The 20,734-nt window shown below is 41.2% G+C and overlaps 1 protein-coding gene across 4 annotated transcripts in view; it reads right to left on the bottom strand.

Annotated features, from left to right (window-relative positions):
• wnk4a (WNK lysine deficient protein kinase 4a) overlaps positions 1 to 20,734 on the bottom strand; it is a 98,882-nt gene that overhangs the window by 22,752 nt on the left and 55,396 nt on the right. For 3 of the 4 annotated variants that reach the window (XM_070864331.1, XM_070864332.1, XM_070864335.1), the window contains exons 7-16: positions 17,070 to 17,421; positions 14,739 to 14,854; positions 12,832 to 12,902; positions 11,433 to 11,574; positions 10,085 to 10,201; positions 8,783 to 8,947; positions 8,110 to 8,167; positions 4,390 to 4,530; positions 966 to 1,981; positions 530 to 626 (exon numbers count right to left, since the gene is read on the bottom strand). In XM_070864331.1, coding sequence (XP_070720432.1) covers positions 530 to 626; positions 966 to 1,981; positions 4,390 to 4,530; positions 8,110 to 8,167; positions 8,783 to 8,947; positions 10,085 to 10,201; positions 11,433 to 11,574; positions 12,832 to 12,902; positions 14,739 to 14,854; positions 17,070 to 17,421 — 2,275 coding nt within the window. The remainder of the gene's footprint in view (positions 1 to 529; positions 627 to 965; positions 1,982 to 4,389; positions 4,531 to 8,109; positions 8,168 to 8,782; positions 8,948 to 10,084; positions 10,202 to 11,432; positions 11,575 to 12,831; positions 12,903 to 14,738; positions 14,855 to 17,069; positions 17,422 to 20,734) is intronic. The other variant, XM_070864334.1, reaches the window with a different exon arrangement.

The following is a 20,734-nucleotide window of genomic DNA, read 5'->3' as shown; positions in this document are numbered from 1 at the left end:
GGCTAAAATAGCACATAGCAGATACATACGTGCTTCTGAATTTCTATTAGCAAAAACGTTGCTATTATTAAAAATTAAACTCAGTGCCTTGTGTTGCCCAATATGGGGTGCCAGAAATAGCGGCCATATTGGCAGGAAGATTGTAAACACTGATATGACTAGAAATTCCACAAATACTTTAAACATATCCCGCATGCAAAGACTTGTAGCTTCCGTAACCTTGCCTGTAAGATCAACGTGGTACATTGAGGGATTTCGAGTTAATAATGAAAGTAGTTTATTTCAGTAAGGAGATTGCCAATAAACTGTACCACATTGATTGTAAATTTAAGAAACATACAATTCACCAAACGGTCATTGAAAAAAATGCCGCAGCTTTACAGTTCCATCACAGAAGTGACAAATGATACCAATTGTGAATGGATGGAAGAATGAAATGGTTGGAAATTGAAAATGCTATTTAATTAATTTGTAATAAATAAAGCATTGCAACTTTCCAAAGCATATTGTAGTTGTAATGGTAACTTACCCTCAGTAATAGGAGGCAATGGTGATTTTCCTGATTGTGATGTTAGGGCTTCAGTTATAATCAATGGCGATATATTTTTGTTACTTATATCAAGCAGCTGTTTTAAAAAAAAAGAGGTTCACATAAATGTAAATGAAAATTGTGTCAGATAAGTATTTTTCATTCTTACAACACATTCTTTACAATATAATTCAAATAATCTGTAATACTATAATCGCCATTTATTCACTTAAAATGAACTCATAATTTATGTTTGTTGAAATGACAACAATGCAGCATTTCAACAGTCAGTTTGGTCCCACTCGTGCCTTTCGAATCAATTACATTCAGATGAATTACTATGGAGAATTAATAATCTTAATTATGCATTTTATAAATTGCAGAGATTAGTTTATAGAATTCTAAATCAATTCTACTTACTAACAATTCTACTTACCGAGAACGGTCTATTCTCTAGCTCTTTAGTTGAGTGAGCTAGATCAGCAACTTGAGGCATAGAAGGTGAAACTGATGTGCTGTCATAGAAACCAGGGTTTACATAATTTCCTAGATTAACATTCTGCTGTGGCAGAAGGGGACCTGCAAGATTATATATAGTACTGGGGTGAGAATAAACTGGAGAATTGGCTGATAGAGTGCACATGTTAATGGCTGGCATTGCAGTGGACATAGGAATGAAACTATTTGTAGGAGGAGTTACATTCTGTTGTGGGATATCCAAAAATATTGGACTGAAGTCAGTTTCTTTGTGTGATGATATCATATGACCGAGTTCAGAACTTGATGCTCCTGGTACATGGCTGAAGTTTTGGCGTATCTCACGAGATCTGTTGCATTCAGGAAAAAATAATCCGAGTTGTTCTTCTCGACTTTTCATGCCAGCACTATTTGGCTGTTGTCCAGCATATGTTTCTGGAGATAAAAGAGGGGACCTCCCGTAAAGATTGACTGGCGAAAACTGAGAGACTGGAGATGAGGTGTTGCTACAGGGGGACATCAGTGGATACTGTGAGGAACTGCTTGGTAACATTGTATGGGCCAGATGACTCATGCACATCAACGATAGCACATCAGCCAAGACAGACAAGGGCTGTGTGGTTGATGGCCAGTTATCACTCTGTTGTAAAAACTGTGATATGTCTTTGCCAACATTCCCTGCTTCCTTTGTTGGAAATTCTCTTTGAGCAGCGTATTGTGGACTTCCTTGCTGAATCGGTGCTAGGTTTAGAAGAGGGTTTGAAGCACATGTAGCAGGAGGTAGAGACGTTAACGCAGGCGCAAAATTCAGCGATGGTGTAGATACGAACAGGTCAGTTCCATTATGTACACTTTCTGAGACTGGAATTGGGTCAAGACTGGAAAGTGCCATGGTGCTGTAGGTTGCTACTGATGCATGGTCTGTTGAAATTGGTTGCAATGTTGCTATGGGCTGGTAGAACATATTTGATGAAGCTGTGGGAAAATAAAATAATAGCAGTTTAACCAATTCACAAACTCCTAGAAAAAACACACTCAAGTGTGGTCCAGGTACATAGATCATTAAAATGTCATGAACAGATACAGAAAAACAACCAAGAAGGCTAATGGAATACTGGCCATTATATCGAGAGGACTAGAATACAAGGGGGCAGAAGTCATGCTACAGCTATACAAACCCCTGTTTAGACCACACCGGAGTATTGTGAGCAGTTCTGAGCACCACACTATCGGAAGGATATATTAGCTTTGGAGGGAGTGCAGTGTAGGTTTACCAGCATGATACCTGGACTTAAATTACGAGGAGAGATTACACAAACTAGCTAGGTTAAGGTGTGATTTGATTGCAGTTTTCAAGATATTAAGGGAAACGGTTGGGTAGATAGAGAGAAACTATTTCTGCCAGTTGGGGAGTCTAGGACTGCGTGGCATAGTCTAAAAATTAGAGCCAGACCTTTCAGGAGTGAAATTAGGAAACACTTCTACACACAAAGGGTGGTAGAGGTTTGGAATTCTCTTCTACAAGTGACAGTTGATTCTAGGTCAATTATTAATTTTTAATCTGAGATTGATAGATTTTTATTAACCAAAGGTATTAAGGAATATGGGGCAACAGTGGGTGATATGGAGTTAGATTGCAGGTCAGCCGTGATCTCATTGAATGGCAGAACAAGCTCGAGTGGTTAAAATGGCCTTCTCCTGTTCCTATATTTTTGCTGTGCTAGTACTAAGAGCTGTTTTTGTTCCCGGAGTGCACGTTCAGAATGTACTATCATCAGAAAAAATTACATTTTAATTACAGTTACTATACTAGGAAACAAGCAATGGGATATTTTTAAAGAATGTCTGATAAAGACAATTAGGCAATTTTTAATAAAACAGAAAATGCTGGAAACGCTCAGCAGGTCAGTCAGCAGCTGTGACGAGAACAGCTAATTTAATGTTTCAGGTGCAGAAACAAAATGGGTCTCCCTGGAAATGTTAACTCATCCGTTCTCTCCACAGATGCTGACTGACCTGCTGAATGTTTCTGCCATTTTCTGTCTTTGTTTCAGATTTCAAGTATCTGCAATTTTTTCCTTTTGTGTTGAGACAATAATTAATCATTTATTTTTAAAATTGTACAGGCAGCTAAATACATCGCACAGATTCTATAGCCTTTACTAAAAAATCTCAGGAGTAGTGCAGCGGGTTATACACTTGTCTTTCACCTCTGGGACTTGGAATGAATCCATCCCAGACAGAGGAGATGCAAACCTTCGGGTGGAAATTGGCTCGTACCATCCTGCTAGCACAAATGGAGCACAGGGAATGAGGCCGATGTAATTAAAAAAAAAACCTTATCTTTCTTATTCAAGTCTTTTTCGTGGGATCTTGCCCGCGATCGATCAGCCGAGCACTTTACTGGAGTGTGGGATCGCGGCTGCCTTGGTGGTGGTCCAGGTAGGTACTTTTTAAATTGCAGACCCTGCAGTGTTGGCCCTTCCCATTAAGGGAGGGAAGGAGCCTTTGAATGCGGCAGCACTGCATGGCTGCTGAAGTCTCTGCCCTGCCTGCTGCTGTTTGCTCTCCAAGAAGGAAGTGGATTGCTCAACTTAGCGTCCATTTCCTTCTTGGCGTGCAATCAGCAATTTTTTATAAAGTTTGAAATAATTAGCACCTGGCGCTAACTTTTCAAACTTTTAAAAATTAGCACCACAAACAGAGCGATAGTGAATTTCTCCCCCACAGATTAATTGCAATATTAGGAACAACTAAACTAGCCACAAAAGGACTAAATCAAGTCCACATAATGCTAAGGAGCCTGGATGCTAAGAATAAGTCAATAAGAAATCACAACATGTTTTTAAGTTTTTGTCCCAACAACATACTTAGTACTCTCCATGGTAGGGCGATTCTCTCGTAATTTCAAGCAAGTGCTTGCAGTTCTGATGCATAGTGGTCTCACCTTTACAGGAATCCATGTGATTTATCAGACTCCCAGTGAAGCTAGGGTAGAGAAATACATTGACCAACCCTCACGTGGAGAGCTTGCTTTTTATTGCGGAGAACTTTCATACAGACAACTAAAAGCCGATCAGATAGTTGGACATTTAAATATTTTAACAACAAGGAGTACTCTGACAGAGTTTTACCGGACCCAAAGGTCTTGAACAGCTCACACTGCACGATATAACTATGCCAAGAGATGGAGAGCCAGATGTGATCCATTTTGTGCAATCAGTAATGATTTTGTAACACCTATGGTATAATGTGAGCTGGCCTTTTTATTACAAATGTGTACTTTATATTAAAAAAAGAGATGAGATTACTGTTCTAAAATCTTCATCCTAGCATTATTATTCCAGTATATAAAGACATTTGGTTTTGTAAGGCATTCATACCTGTAGGTGTGGGGAAGATAGAAGGCTGAGGTGATGAGTTAAGTGTCAAAGAACTTGGCAGCTTATTTTCAGGAACACGGCTGACCAAAAACTTCCTCGTTGCAGACTCTACCACATGACTGAGAGAGGTACTCGCTCCTTCTATCACAGAATAAACAGATCAAGGTATGTAGTGGAATTCAATAATATACATAATAGCAACAAGGACTGGCTGTCATAGTTATCTTTGCTCAAGTCTGGGATTCCTGCGATGGGGGGATTGTCCGATGAGGAGAGATTGAGTAGACTAGGCTTATATTCTCTCGAGTTTCGAAGAATGAGAGGTGATCTCATTGAAACATACAAAATTCTTACAGGGCTTGACAGGGTAGATGCAGGGAGGTTGTTTCCCTTGGCTGGAGAGTCTAGAACCAGGGATCACGGTCTCAGAATAAGGGGTCGGCTATTCAGGACTGAGATGAGGAGAAATAGCTTCACTCAGAGGGTGGTGAATCTTTGGAATTCTCTACCCCAGAGGGCTTTGGAGGCTCAGTCTTTGAGTATATTCAAGACAGAGATCGATAGGAACCTATGCAGGGAGACAGAGGGAAATAAAATGGGGACAGAAGCAAAAGATAGAAAGGAGAATAGTAAAAGTGGAGGGCAGAGAAACCCAAGGCAAAAAACAAAAAGGGCCACATTACAGCAAAATACTAAAGGGACAAAGAGCCTGAACGCTCTGTGCCTCAATACGAGGAGTATTCGCAATAAGGTGGATGAATTAACTGCGCAGGCAGCTATTAACGATTGTGATATAATTGGGATCATGGAGACATGGCTCCAGGGTGACCAAGGCTGGAAGCTCAACATCCAGGGGTATTCAACATTCAGGAAGGATAGACAAAGGAAAAGGAGGTGGGGTAGCGTTGCTGGTTAAAGAGGAGATTAATGCAATAGTAAGGAAGGACATTAGCTTGGATGATGTGGAATCTGTATGGGTAGAGCTGCGGAACACCAAAGGGCAGAAAATGCTAGTGGGAGTTGTGTACAGACCACCAAACAGTAGTAGTGAGGTTGGGGATGGCATCAAACAGGAAATTAGGGATGCGTGCAATAAAGGTACAGCAGTTATCATGGGCGACTTTAATCTACATATAAATTGGGTTAACCAAGTTAGTAGCAATGCAGTGGAGGAGGATTTCCTGGATTGTATTAGGGATGGCTTTCTAGACCAATATGTCGAGGAACCAACTAGAGAGCTGGCCATCCTAGACTGGGTGTTGTGTAATGAGAAAGGACTAATTAACGATCTTGTTGTGCGAAGACCCCTGGGGACGAGTGACCATAATATGGTAGAATTCTTTATTAAGATAGAGAGTGACAGTGTTAATTCAGACTCTCGGGTCCTGAACTTAAGGAAAGGTACCTTCGATGGTATGAGACGTGAATTGGCTAGGATAGACTGGCAAATGATACTTAAAGGGTTGATTGTGGATAGGCAATGGCAGACATTTATAGATTACATGGATGAATTTCAACAATTGTACATCCCTGTCTGGAGTAAAAATTAAAAGGGGAAGATAACTCAACCGTGGCTAACAAGGGAAATTAGTGATAGTGTTAAATCCAAGGAAGAGGCATATAAATTGGCCAGAAAAAGCAGCAAACCTGAGGACTGGGAGAAATTTAGAATTCAGCAGAGGAGGACAAAGGGCTAATTAGGAGGGGGAAAATAGAGTATGAGAGGAAGCTTGCAGGGAACATAAAAACAGACTGCAAAAGCTTCTATAGATATGTGAAGAGAAAAAAAATTAGTGAAGACCAATGTAGGTCCTTTGCAGACAGAATCAGGTGAATTTATAATGGGGAACAAAGAAATGGCAGACCAATTGAACAAATACTTTGGATCTGTCTTCACAAATAACCTTCCGGAAATACTAGGGGTTCGAGGGTGTAGCGAAAAGGAGAAACTGAAGGAAATCCTTATTAGTCAGGAAATTGTGTTAGGGAAATTGATGGGATTGAAGGCCGATAAATCCCCAGGGCCTGATTGGCTGCATCCCAGAGTACGTAAGGAAGTGGCCCTAGAAATAGTGGATGCATTGGTGATCATTTTCTAACATTCTATTGACTCTGGATCAGTTCCTTTGGTCTGGAGGGTAGCTAATGTAACACCACTTTTTAAAAAAGGATGGAGAGAGAAAACGGGGAATTATAGACCGATTAGCCTGACATCAGTGGTGGGGAAAATGTTGGAATCAATTATTAAAGATGAAATAGCAGCGCATTTAGAAATCAGTGACAGGATCGGTCCAAGTCAGCGTGATGAAAGGGAAATCATGCTTAACAAATCCTCTAGAATTTCTTGAGGATGTAACTAGTAGAGTGGATAAGGGAGAACCAGTGGATGTTGAGTATTTGGACTTTCAAAAGGCTTTTGACAAGGTCCCACACAAGAGATTAGTGTGCAAAATTAAAGCACATGGTATTGGAGGTAATGTATTGACATGGATAGAGAACTGGTTGGCAGACAGGAAGCAGAGAGTCGGAATAAATGGGTCCTTTTCAGAATGGCAGGCAGTGACTAGTCGGTTGCTGCAGGATTCAGTGCTTGGACCCCAGCTATTTACAATATTCATCAATGATTTAGATGAAGAAATTGAATGTAATATCTCCAAGTTTGCAGATGACACTAAGCTGGGTGGCGGTGTGAGCTGTCAGGAGGATGCTGAGAGATTGCAGGGTGACTTGGACAGGTTAGGTGAGTAGGCAAATGCATGGCAGATACAGTATAATGTGGATACGTGTGAGGTTATCCACTTTGGTGGCAAAAACTAGAAGATAGACTATTATCTGAATGGTGACATATTAGGAAAAGGGGCGGTGCAATGAGACGTGGGTGTCATGATACATCAGTCATTGAAGTTCGGCATGCAGGTACAGCAGGCGGTGAAGACGGCAAATGGCATGTTGACCTTCATAGCTAGAGGATTTGGGTATAGGAGCAGGGAGGTCTTACTGCAGTTGTACAGGGCCTTGGTGAGGCCACACCTAGAATATTGTGTTCAGTTTTGGTCCCCTAATCTGTGGAAGGACGTTCTTGCTATTGAGGGAGTACAGGGAAGGTTCTGACGGGATTGGACAGGTTAGAGGCAGGAAGAATGTTCCCGTTGCTGGGGAATTCCAGAACCAGGGGTCACAGTCTAAGAATAAGGGGTAAGCCATTTAGGACCGAGATGAGAAGAACCTTCTTCACTCAGAGAGTGGTTAACCTGTGGAACTCTCTACTGCAGAAAGTTATTGAGACCAGTTCGTTAGATATATTCAAAAGGGATCAAGGGGTATGGTGAGAAAACAGGAAAGGGGTACTGTGGTTGAATGATCACCATGATCTTATTGAATGGCGGTGCAGGCTCGAAGGGCCGAATGGCCAGCTCCTGCACCTAATTTCTATGTTCTATAATAGATTTTTGGATATTAAGGGAATCAAGGAATATGGGGATAGTGCAGGAAAGTGGAGTTGAGATAGAAGATCAGCCACGATCTAATTGAATGGCAGAGCAGGCTCGAGGGGCCGAATGGCCTACTCCTGCTCTTATGTCTCTGGTGCTTGAACCCACAACCGTCTGACTCAAAGGTGACAGTGCTACCAAATAAGTCTATACTTCAGCATAAATACCACTTTAAAAGGTGTAACAGATATAGAGATGCAGACAAGAAAGTATTAATTGTTTAACTTACCTATCCCAGCTGGAGGCAATAATGTGGGATGTGGTACCTGGTTTAACTGGCCTTCTCCCTGTGCAACACAAGACTAAAGTTACATGTTTATCATTCATTTTTTTAGGTTACAGAAAAATATTAGATATAGATATTAATCTGTAAATTAATCAAAGCACAGAGTATAGGCAGGATAATTTAAATAGGAATATCCACCTTTCTACTGCCCAGAAGCACATTAGCATTACAGTATTTACTTTTCCTTAGTAGGTTACACATATGCATAGTTTTCAGGCTATACAATCTGAAACAAACTAGGCTACAAAATACTCTTATTGGTAATAGTGGACACAGACTTATAGCATTCCTCTGTCCATTATTTTATCATGTAGGTGCTTAAGCATTAATGGACTGTTATCGGTAACAGTAATTTAATGGTTTTATTACTCAATTTTACACTGTCTAAATTTTTTTTGTAAAAATAAATTAAATAAGAATTATTCATCAGTCAAATAAAAAGAGGAGGGTAGTGACTGGACTCTGTCCCCATCTGCTAATAAACCTGTGACACTATTAGGTTTGTTATACAAGATATGATAGCTGACGACCATATGGCAAAGGAGACAAGGAGGCTGGGTTGTTACAATGGTTTAATGGTTCAGAAGTAATAAATTCTAGACAGAGTGCTCCTTACCTGAGAATCACATGAATTCGTAGCACTTGACTGCTTAGCAACTTTATCTGTACTGTGATCCCCGCGAATATCCTTCTTTAACATAGCCTCTGCTTTGTGTATGATTTCTTGCAGCTTGCTGATAAAACCATCCTGCTCTGACAGTAGAATGAACTCCCTATTGATCTGAATAAGTCATAGCACAATCAGCCACAGCGCTACAAAGCAGATTTACAACTCATGGCAAATGCAAAAGAAGTAACACTAGCTTTTGGAGTGCCCACATTTGCAGAATTACTATAATATCCTAAATGTTCCAATCAACATCTTCAACTAAACACTTTGATAATCTGATTGACAGATATAATGGTTTGTTATGGGATAATATCATGAACTATGTTTCAGCAATATAGTCACAACATTTTCTCTTTACTTCATAAAAGAATGATTGTTAGAATGTACTGCAAAACTACTAATCAATTCATAATTCGGCATGTTATTTTTATTTTGCAAATGTGGATCCTCCACTAATGCAATAACTCCAAGGCAGAAGTTATTCAATTCTTTCATGCTCTGGAGTTCCTGATCGCAACTACAGTGCTGACAGGTGACACCAAGTGAAGGCCTAGCACTTCCCCGTGAGGTAGGGAATTAAAAGTCTTATCTCCAGACTGTTGGTGCCTGGCTGAGAACAGAGGCCTTGGAGTGGGCTGATCAGCTGCTCGCTTGGCTGCAGAATGCTCGCGGTAAAAGGATGTGCCCAAGGTGACTGAGGCATTTACTTCAAACGGAATCAGCATTGGCACTTCACTGGCAGTTTTAACTTTGAATGGCTGAGCAAATCCCATGCATGAATCTTCCCAAGTGCTCTTTAACATCTCCGAGTAGCAGGAGCAGCACTGGCAGAAACCTGGGAGGAGGTTGTTTGCTTGTCCTCTCAACTGAATTGTAGTGTAAAATATGAGAGGATAAAAAAATTAATTAAAATGGAGAAAAAAAATGATGAGAAAGAGAAAGGTGGTAAATATGAAAATAGCAGCATCATAAAAAATAATCAAGGGCTATACGTAGATAATATTTGAGCCATATAGAGTTATTAACAGCACGGCTTGATTTCAGGGAGACAGGTGAAAAGACTTAGTGGGGGTGAAATTGGTCTTTCCAGGTAATGGAAAATGGGAAATAATGAATCAGCACTCTGTTTCACACTCTGTCCGATTTTGTTTGCTGTTGACTTCAAAATGGGCTGCCAATTTTCTACCAGACATTGATTTCACGCCTAGTTTTCCCTAAAGAAGAGGAACTTTCCCATGCTTTACCTACCATAACTGCTGCAATATCTTCAGGGTTATCGCCTTCTAAATCGAACTTGAATGTTACCATTTTGTTGTTGTGTGTCTGGAGCTGGCACTCTGCAACTCGGTCTCCTTTGTCTGAAATCTGCAGCGGGAATGGAAAGTGTTAACAATGAGCATGCATGGCATGTGACAGCAACAGCTAGTATAATCTGTACTAACTGGATCAATTACAGTTATTCCCTTGGGAAAGGAATCAGAATCTTTAAAGCAAATGAAAGAGCTAAAGACACAGATGCCAAGGAAAAAGGGGCTAACTTTCGGCGCAAAATGGCATTTGGCAGACAGAATCCATCCGCCACCGGCTGCTGTTGTTGTGGTGAGGCCTGAACTATTTTGAGGCCAGGGCCTCAATTCCATTGATCTGGCGAGCTGTGCGGGCCAGACCGCCGATCTGATGCTGCTTTCTGGTTGGGGAGGGAGAGAAATCGGCAAAATTGGGCTTGTGCACCTGCCGTTGGCATCTCTGGGGGGGCGCAAATGGGTTTTCACCGAGGGGAGGTGCGGTTGGGTCATTGCCATGCACAGCGCCCCGTTTTTGACCCGCACCGGCCCGTTTCGCCCCACGGCGGAAATTGGCCAGCGTCCCGTGGGGCCTCCCTGGGCGATGTCAGCGCCAACCTCGCGGGTCGCGAACCAGGCCGCACACTACTCGTGGGGCAAAAATTAAAGGCGAGGTACACGGTGCTATCTTTTTCTCGTGGCCAACTTACCGGTCCGGCCTTCTGTTCTTCACTTCGAGGGGTCCGTACTACGATGGTGCAACCCGGCACTCTGCTTCTGTGCCGGGCTGCGTCCACTGGAACCCGCATCCTCGGGGGCCGAGTGGAGGCCCTTCGCCCGACTGTGGAGCTCGCAGCATACGCTTCCCTTTACTAGAAGGGGAGGGGAGGGCCCCGTGCTTGCATCAGCGCTACGCGGAGAGGCCGCACATCCGCACGCCCAGCACTCGCCCCCCCGAGAGGAAGTGGAGTTAGGATTGCGCTCCCCCCAACATTGCACTCCACTTCCTCTAGGGGGCGGTAAACCCCAATTTCGCTGCCAGAGCGGGACTTCTGCGCCGGGCACAGGAAGTCCCGCCTCACCTTGGTTACCGCCCCCAAAACAGGGCGATACCGAATTTCGACCCCTGTAACTTTTACTTGCGTGCGACACTCTTTCCTTTACAATGGGAGTGTAAACATAAATTTTGTACCACATTGTGAAGAACTTGCTGTGTGAATGTGAGGGAAAGTTAAAGTTGGGCGGAGAAATTCCCCTTGGCATTTGTGCCTCATTTTGTTCGCTGGCACCTGCCTGAATTGGGGAATGCTTACATTAAGGATCCGTAGCCTGGATCGGCCACGCCTTCGAATGAGTTTGCTCGATATACGTTTTATTGGCAATTTTGTTGATCCTTCTCCTGCAGATAGACCTTCATACCCATCACTCATTCCAGAAGCAACATCTGAAGCATAGCTGCATAAAAGAACAGAAAATGGCACCAACATTATAAAAATATAGTGCTAGATTTCCATCAACTTGTTCAGTCTTTTGGTCATAGCTAGCTGTAAGAAGGATTTGCTACATGACACGGTTTCTGAAAATACTGCAGATGCCGACATGTAAAAGTAACATTGAGTTAAAAAAATAATGGAAGATTAGTATTTATGCTTCCACTCTGAGGAGGTAGTAATTCCATTATAAGAGAAGTGTGATTCCATTCAATGACTGTAAATGTTACAAATTTGAGACATATTTATTTTTATTATTTACAATTTCTTTCAGCAAGTCCAAATCATTGGACTCTTGATTTAAAAAGTGTTGCATTTAACCCAACAGTTGCAGGTAATTCAGACGATGGCTGTAGGTTCCCATCCCAGAGCTCCTTGTTCCTGGAGGACAGCTGCCAAAAATGGGATGAATTTCCTCAAATACTAGTCAATACACTAGGTGGAATGCAGCAAGACTGTGGAGCCTAAACTAGGGGAGGAAGAGGTTAAACGAGCTAGCTTATATTGCATGCATGACATGTGATACACTGAAAAAATAAAGGAACCATAAAGTGATACATTTTATGGCCAAATTGTAAAATGCTTATGGTTTTCAATGACTCGTGATATTTACCTTCAAATATGGTTACTGAATCCTAATTATAGATGTGCCAGCTCTAAGTGGCTGCAAAGCTTTAATTCTTTCTCTTACTCAAATTATTTAATCCTTCATAGAACATAAAGTTTTAGCTATTGTGAAAACTGGTCTAATTTTCACTTTTACATTATTTCTTGAAACATAAAATGATTTTTGTTGCATAACATGTTGTTATTCCACAAAAAGTTGACAACAAAATCTTTATGATCGTACAATCATTTTCTGGTGACACCATATAAAAAAAAAATCAACCCTTTAATCAAATATTGTACCCTTTCTAATATAGATTGTTCTACTTCTTTGAAGAACTGCATGTTGTGGCCCAGATAAGAATGTGAAAGTTACACAATAAAGACTTTCAAATTTAAAAGTCAGTCAGAAAATGAACACAAGTTTAAAAAATAAATTAAAGTAGACTTATAGCTTACTACCATAATGTTGTTTGCTTTCTTAAAATCCTATTTGCTTAGACATTTGGAGTTAGGGATTCAGATACACAAACCTTTAAAATGGGAGGACAAGTTGATTAAAGATTTAACAGAAATATGGAATCTTGAGTTAATGGTTTATAGTCTTTGGGTTTACCTGTCAATTGGTGAATTTAGCCCACTGTGAAGTGACAAATGGTGTTTTGAGGGAATAGTCACAGCAATGCTCTGCAATAGAAAGACGCAAAAGGCAGTAAGAATTATGCAACATTTACTGAAATACAATACTAAACGAACTAAAAAAGCTTCAGTGACCAGAAACAACAACTAAAGAACTGAGCCGTAGTCTGGTGGAACGGAGCTGATTGCCCACCCGTTGTAGAACCGATCTGACTTTCAGTCCATTGAAGGAAATAAAAATGGGGCAAGTTCTATAACAGGCATACGATCAGCTCCGCCTCTTTCCATCAGATTACTGTCCAGGTGTGTTGGAAACAGCACAGGATCCACAAATTTGCCCCAATATGTGGATCCTGTGCTGTTTCCAACATTCTTCTCCTATATTAGTTAGCTTGTAAAATATTAAAATAGGAATTAGTTGTTACTTCAGGATTCACCCTGTTAAATCAGTGCTTTCTAAAGTTGTGGAACATATTTACTTTTAAATTGCCCATTACTTCAGAAGCCCTAGCCTAAACAATGACAGGCAGTAACATTCCACTATTGATGTATGTTACGTATTTAGGAACTCTGCCCTTGACCACTGTGCTGAATGATCTAAATTACTGACTTGAACTTTTTCAAAGCCTTGGACAAGATCTGGTACTGTACACTTCTAAGCAAGTTACCCTTCATATGGCCTCCCACTAACACAATGTTCTTGGCTCTTTCGTCTTTCTTTCAAATCTATGCTGCAGTTGATGGTTTGACACCTTTTCCATTAACAAACGTCCCCTAGGGTTTGGCTCTCTCCACCCTGTTCCTTCTTTATGTAATAGTCTCCTCAAATCTTCTCACTCTAACAATTGTACATTCATCAACTTCCTTCAAGTCACACAGCCTCAGTGCTCAGAACTTTAAAAGTCTGTTCTTTTCAAATATGCTTTTTGTTCTTTCTGCATTCCCATGTTGCAATCAAGACTTTTATACACAGTCTCTTACTCTAAATCATTGCTCCCCAGGGCATGAAATATGTACAACTCCTTAGCTCCATTAGTCTTTCCTTCTTCCTACAACCTTCAGACTTTTGAAACCCTTGAAAGCTTGGCGTCATCTAATCACTATTTACTTCAACTCAGTTTTCCAGTAAGTTATTATAATTGTTTATCATGCTAATTAAATAGCACATAGTTATCCTTTTTCAACTTACGTGGTGCACCGCCACATGACAGCATTCTTCAAACAAATTAGTAAATCTAACAGTTTATTAACTTGCAAAACATGATCTTGTAAGTTTTCATTTTGCTAGCAGGAAATCAAATGGTAAGGTTTAATAGATATAACTATTTGTAAATGAAAATTGAGAAGAATTGCAAAGTGAAGACGAGCCCTCATTTTACCAGTGGAATTCTCTACCACAGAAAGTTGTTGAGGCCAATTCACTAAATATATTCAAAAAGGAGTTAGATGTAGTCCTTACTACTAGGGGGATCAAGGGGTATGGCGAGAAAGCAGGAATGGGGTAATGAAGTTGCATGTTCAGCCATGAACTCATTGAATGGCGGTGCAGGCTAGAAGGGCCGAATGGCCTACTCCTGCACCTATTTTCTATGTTTCTATGTTTCTATGAAGCACATAACTTAAGCCCATTTGATTTTGTTGGAATCCACTGGTTTGGGGATGACTCTCTAATCTCCCATAACACTGCCTTACTGCCCTGGAACCAGACGATGAGCCTTTCAATATACCCAAATCGCCCAAAATGCAATGGCACAGACTGATAACATGATGCCACTACACAAAACTGTCCTTAAGCAGTGTTCCTGTAATTGGCTCCGAGAACTAGATTACTTGGCACTGTCTGAAAACAGTCCACAAGTTTACAGCTACATGGCAGTTACTTACTGCTGGAAACTGAAGTCCAATTCCAGATTTAGGTGCTAACTGGCCAGCCATGTGCAAATTGTCATTGGAATCCAAGAATCCAGAAGAACTCAGATAACCATCAGTCTCGCAATCAGCTAATTGGAAACAGAGAGAAAACAATGAACAGGATTTGTTTCGAAATGGCCTTGATAATATCAATTTTATTCTTCTTGCGTTACATTTTAACTAAGAATACAATAAACATTCTGATAACATGTAGGTGAATTTCATTGATACGCCTATGATAATACAGTCCAACCTGAAAATCAGTGGAGCAGAAACTGTTACCCTTTATGTTGTAATGGTACCACAATTTAGTGCACCAAACTGCTGAAAATCCATAAATATACAGACTTTAATAATTTGAAAAATAGATTTGTAATAGACTGCAAGTACTGTGGTGAAGGAATGCAGGGTAAAATTTATAATTATATATCTTGCCATTGTCATCAGATCTGATATAGGTTTGCCAGAAATCAAGAATACTTAAAATTCTGTGCTCTATTACTCAGATGACTAGGTTGGTATCAGGAACTCCCCTGCGGGGAATGAAGTGACATAGTATCCCTTTGTTGTACGGTATATTCAAATATTAATAATCTGCTCCATTTGGCTTTATAAAGATAGATTTAAAAACACACTTGCTTTTCATAGATATATTCCTAGAACAGAAGGGAAGAGAAAGAAAGATATCCACAAACAATTTCTGTCTTTGATTTCCTTGTGTCACTTTATTAATAGCTTTGTTTGAAGTTTTCCTGGCAAGTATACTATTCCAGCAAGTGGCAAATTTATGTATATATCTGTAGTTTAAAACCAACTTTGGAAATTATTTCAAACTGCAACTAGAGATTTTCAACTCTAGGAGCTCCCGATTCCTCCAGGAAAAAAGACTTGCATTTATATAGCGTCCTTCATGACCTCAGGAACCACATGGGGGAGGGCCAAGACATTTCTCCTCAAAGGATGGAAAAGTTGAAAATAAAGTAGATTTGCATTACCCCTACATTAGGAACCCTAATAAAGACAGGAAAATACTTAGAAATGAGGGCTAACAAACAATAGTAAGAGAAAAAACCATGCAGTTGTGCCCAAGTGTCAGCTGTGGCTCAGTGGTAGCACACTCGCCTCTGAGTCAGAAGGTTGTGGGTTCAAATCCCACTTCAGGGATTTGAGCTCCAAATCTATGCTGACACTCCAGTGCAGTGCTGACAGAATGCTGCACTGTCGGAGGTGCTGTCTTTCGGATGAGACGTTAAACCGAGGCCCCGTCTGCTCGCTCAGGTGGATGTAAAAGATCCCATGGCACTATTGTGAAGAAGAGCAGGGGAGTTATCCCTGGTGTCCTGGCCAATATTTATCCCTCAATCAACATCACTAAAAAACGACAGATTATCCCATTGCTGTTTGTGGGAACTTGCTATGCTGCATTTCACATTGCAACAGGGACTCCCAGGTGTCAGTGGGAATGTTGCATTTTATCAAGGAGGCTTTGAGGGTGTCCTTGAAATGTTTCCTCTGCCCACCTTGGGCTCACTTGCCGTGAAGGAGTTCCGAGTAGAGCGCTTGCTTTGGGAGTCTTGTGTCAGGCATGCGAACAATGTGGCCTGCCCAGCGGAGCATCTAGGCTGACACTCGAGTGCAGTGCTGAGGGAGTGCTGCATTGTTGGAGGTGCCTCTTTCGGATGAGACGTTAAACCGTGACCCCGTCTGCTCTCTCAGGTAGATGTAAAAGATCCCATGGCACTATTTCGAAGAAGAGCTGGGGAGTTAACCCTGCTCAATATTTATCCCTCAATCAACATAACAAAAACAGATTATCTGGTCATTATCACATTGCTGTTTGTGGGAGCTTGCTGTGCGCAAATTGCCTGCCGCATTTCCTACAGTACAAGTACTTCATTGGCCGTAAAGCGCTTTGGGATGTCCGGTGGTTGTAAAAGGTGCTATATAAATGCAAGTCTTTCTTTCTTTAGTAATAAACTCAGAACTCTGAGAAGCTTAAAATAAACCATCCATTTTTAGATGTTAAGCACTATTTAGAAATGAAACAACGTGGGGTGAAATGATGTCAATGGTATGGAGTATCGGATGGGCGTATTACGCTGCCCATTTGGCATCCCCGCCCATGGTGAATTTCATCCCCATTATGTCCCAGATCGGAACCAGAGTGTTTTATGGGAGTCCATTTAGATTCAGTATGACTAGTCTAGAATTTACCCACAAGATGAGGCAATTCCAGATACCCGATTTTTTCAAAAGAATAAAAGCTGGATTTGAAACTTATTTATTTATATCTATCAATCTTACATGTAGCCGAAGAATAGTTCGTATTTCTATAACGGAAATTCTGGTGTTGATCAGCCTCCGGCTCCTCCGGCTCAGGGGGAAACGGAGGGTTTAGCAGGATCTCAGTGGGGCCTGTGGTGGCTGGAGACTGGGGGAGTTGAGTAACGCCAGCTGCACTTTCTGTCGTGTCTTGAGGCAACTTTAGCTCCTCTAAGAGCTCATAAATCTTTTTCTTCTTCTCTTGCTCTTTTTTCTTCAGCTCCTCTTGCATGCGTTGGTTTCTTTCACGCTTTCTCTTGACCTCAGTCACACGGTCTCTGATGGCCTTTGCAACTAATTTGTAGTCAGCCTCGCAGACAAAACCCAAGGTTACCTAACAAAGAGACACACCACACACTCAAAAGCGGCAGGACAACATTTTGCAGAAGAAGAATTAATTTCACATTTACACATTTTTGTTCCCAAGTCTCCTCTTGTGGATTATTCGTAAAAGGTAATTTAATTGCGTGGCCTCATTTTGTATGTTCACTGCAACAATACTCCTCTTTGAATATGAAATGATTTGTCTCTACACTGATTGTATCTTTTAAGATTACTCTATTGGATCCAATGTGCAATAGCAATAAAAGAATGATACTGCTCATCTATTTTGTCTTCAAAGAATAGATAATGTATGTACATAATAATTGATAGAAACTGAAATTACCTGCACTATAACTTTTGCTCCCTGAGATTCTAAGAATTATTACGCTCTTCAGTCTTGTCTTCAATGAGACAAGACTCCGGCAATCCAAAGCGGACTTTATCTTTGGCTTAGTGGATACACGTGCTGTGTTGTGTGGGTCTAAACTGGCTACAAGATTCAACAACAAAAACAACTTGTATTTATGTAGTGCCTTTAATGTAGTGAAACGTCCCAAGATGCTTCAGGAGTATAAGTAGAAATGAGTGCAGGTGACCAAAAGCTTGATCAGAGGTGGATTTTAAGGAGCGTCTTGAAGGAGGAAGCGAGGTGGAGAGGATTAGGCAGGGAGTTCCAGAACTTGGGGCCTAGACAACAGAAGGTACAGCCACCATTGGTTGAGCGATTTTAATCAGGGATGCTCGAAAGGGCAGAATTCAGGTTCAATTCTTGATTTGTGTTGAGTCAGCATATCTCAGCTGGGATGTTGCAGCAGGCCTCAGTGCTCTTTGGCTGGAGAAGGAGGAAAACATTGGCCAGTGCTCCTGATCCTGCTGTTTGTGCAGTGACTCCTATTGGAAAGCCTGTGCGTCAATACTGGGTGAAGACCAAGCAGGCCCCAGCTGTGATGCCACGTGGATTAGCCTGCTGATACCGTTTGTCTAAGCTCATAGACAGAGAACGGGGTCACTTGGGCAAGGAATCAGAGAACTGATAATGCTCATGGAACAGTACCCTTGCAAGTGTTTGTGCCTTCATGAGAGGGGCGAATTGGCACACTGTATAAAAGCTCATGCGTCATGGCATCAAGCTGCACAGACCAGGATGGTCTCGGGTTCAATCCCTGGTCACTGCTGAGTTGGCCAATCAGCGGGTGTGTTACAATTGATTGCAGTCCCCAAGCTGGAGAAAAGGAAATTGAGCAGGATTCTCGATCCAGATTAGTCTCTGCTGACCCCCTACTGGGTGAATACAGGACTGGGCTCAACTATTATGACTCCCATGGTTGTATAGATAGCTACCACTGATCGTGCAGGCTTATAAGTAAGCGCTTGAAGTTTGTAGTCCCAATTAATAATTTACAAGTGCAGGCTTCAAAAAATGGAAATAAAATGACAGCCTTGTAAATCTTGATATTGTAAAAAGCAAGAGTCCCATTCCTGGGAACATTTAATCTTCAAGATAGGAATATGTAAACAAATCAGTATTAATACAATCCACTTCGTAGGGAAGTGGCCTCAACAAATTACACACAGTTGTATTCTTCCACAAGTCCGAAGCTCTATCTATATAAATGTAACGTCTTTTTATCAAATTAGAGCTATCGAATTACCAGCAGTTAAGACTCCCTTCAACAAATACCTCAAAACAAGGACGGATCCAACAGACTCACAGAATGTTTGGGGGAAAAAAAGTAATAAAATTTAGTTTTATCGTTATCTCACCACATCAGTTAGAATTTGAACTTATTGTTATATAACATGAAATCCTGTATCTGATTCCGGGTTAATGATCTGAGGCTGGTATTCTTTCATACGTTCTTCATTTTGGGGCACTTACAGCTTACTTCTGGTATCACCATTTTCATGGTGACCACCTGATTGTTTTAGGTGGAATCCATTTAATTGTTTGGGACTTGTCTCATTGCACAAGATCCATTTTGGTCAGGACCAACTGCAGCAATGGTTTGGAATTTTCTCAAATATATTTACATCGGAATTGCACCGAGATTTATGGCGGTTTCTTGCTAATGGGAACTTAGGCCCAAATTTCCTGTAGCTCTCATTTGCCTGCACTGGAATGAAAAGAACCAATGCAAAACAAGCGCAAATGCAGCATCAACAGCCGGGGCCCGTAGAAACTTGGGAGGAGCACTATAAAAACGCAGAACATACACCATTCTTCAGATTGAGGCTTGGAAGCCAAGGCAAGTGCCAGACAGCTTCTATCTTTAATATTTTTAATAAAAAATTATTTATTTAGTGTGTTTCCTGTGTCTCAACAGCATTTCCATTTTCCATTGGGAAAGCCATTCCAGCGGTTTAGTCCTGAACGAGTGGGACAGGACCAAGTGGGGTAGGGGGTCTGAAATATTTGGGGTGCACTGACAGCACTTTGGTTAAATATAGTGCAGGTCTCAGTAAGAAAAATTCAAAAACAACAAAAAAAATTGCTATTGAACTCCAGAAATAAAGCTAGAAAGTTTGGGCCTCTTCTAAGGCTGGAACTCCTCAGTTACACTGATATCAGGTGACTTCAGGTCATGCTGCGCCTAAATATATGGGTGAAAATCTACGACAGCGTACTACTGGCGTAAAAGCAGAAAACTCGCATGAGCATGGAAGGCGGGGCTATGTTAACGAGCAGCGCAGTGTTTCGGCGGAGGTATCGTGGAAGTGGCACTAAAGAGCGAGGAAACTTGCGTATAGCGAATTTTCAGTGTAAACGTGGTGTAAATCAGTTATGCATGCATTACCTCTCTAAAGAACATTGCCATTCAGCCTCTTGAGCCTGTTCCACCATTTACTTCTCAAACCTCCACCACCTAGAAGATCAAGGGCAAATGTGCATGGGAACACCAAGCTCCCTTCCAAGTCACACAATTTGTCCGTTCGTTCATCATCGCTGGTTCAAAATCATGGAACTCCCTACCTAATAATATTATGGGATTATCTTCACATGGACTGAAGTAGTTCAAGAAGGTGGTCCAACACCGCTTTCTCAAGGGCATCAAGGGATGGGCAGCAATAATAACCTTGCCAGCGCCACCCATATCCCAAGAATGAAAATAAAAACGAATTCGATCATGACTGATTTCAACCTCAACTTCATTTACCTGCCTTTCTCCATATCTGTTGACCCCCTTATGTAACAAAAATCGATCAATCTCAACCTTCGAAAATTTTAATTGACCCTGCATCCACGGCCTTTTGGCAAAGAGAGTTCTAGATTTCCATTTCCCCTTGTGTGAGAAAATGCTTCCTGATTTCGTTCTTATATGGCC

This window comes from Pristiophorus japonicus, chromosome 21 (assembly GCF_044704955.1).
Source record: "Pristiophorus japonicus isolate sPriJap1 chromosome 21, sPriJap1.hap1, whole genome shotgun sequence".
NCBI classification, from domain to species: Eukaryota; Metazoa; Chordata; class Chondrichthyes; family Pristiophoridae; genus Pristiophorus; species Pristiophorus japonicus.
The sequence above is the reverse complement of the archived record's forward strand: the minus strand, read 5'-3'. Positions and strand labels throughout refer to the sequence as shown.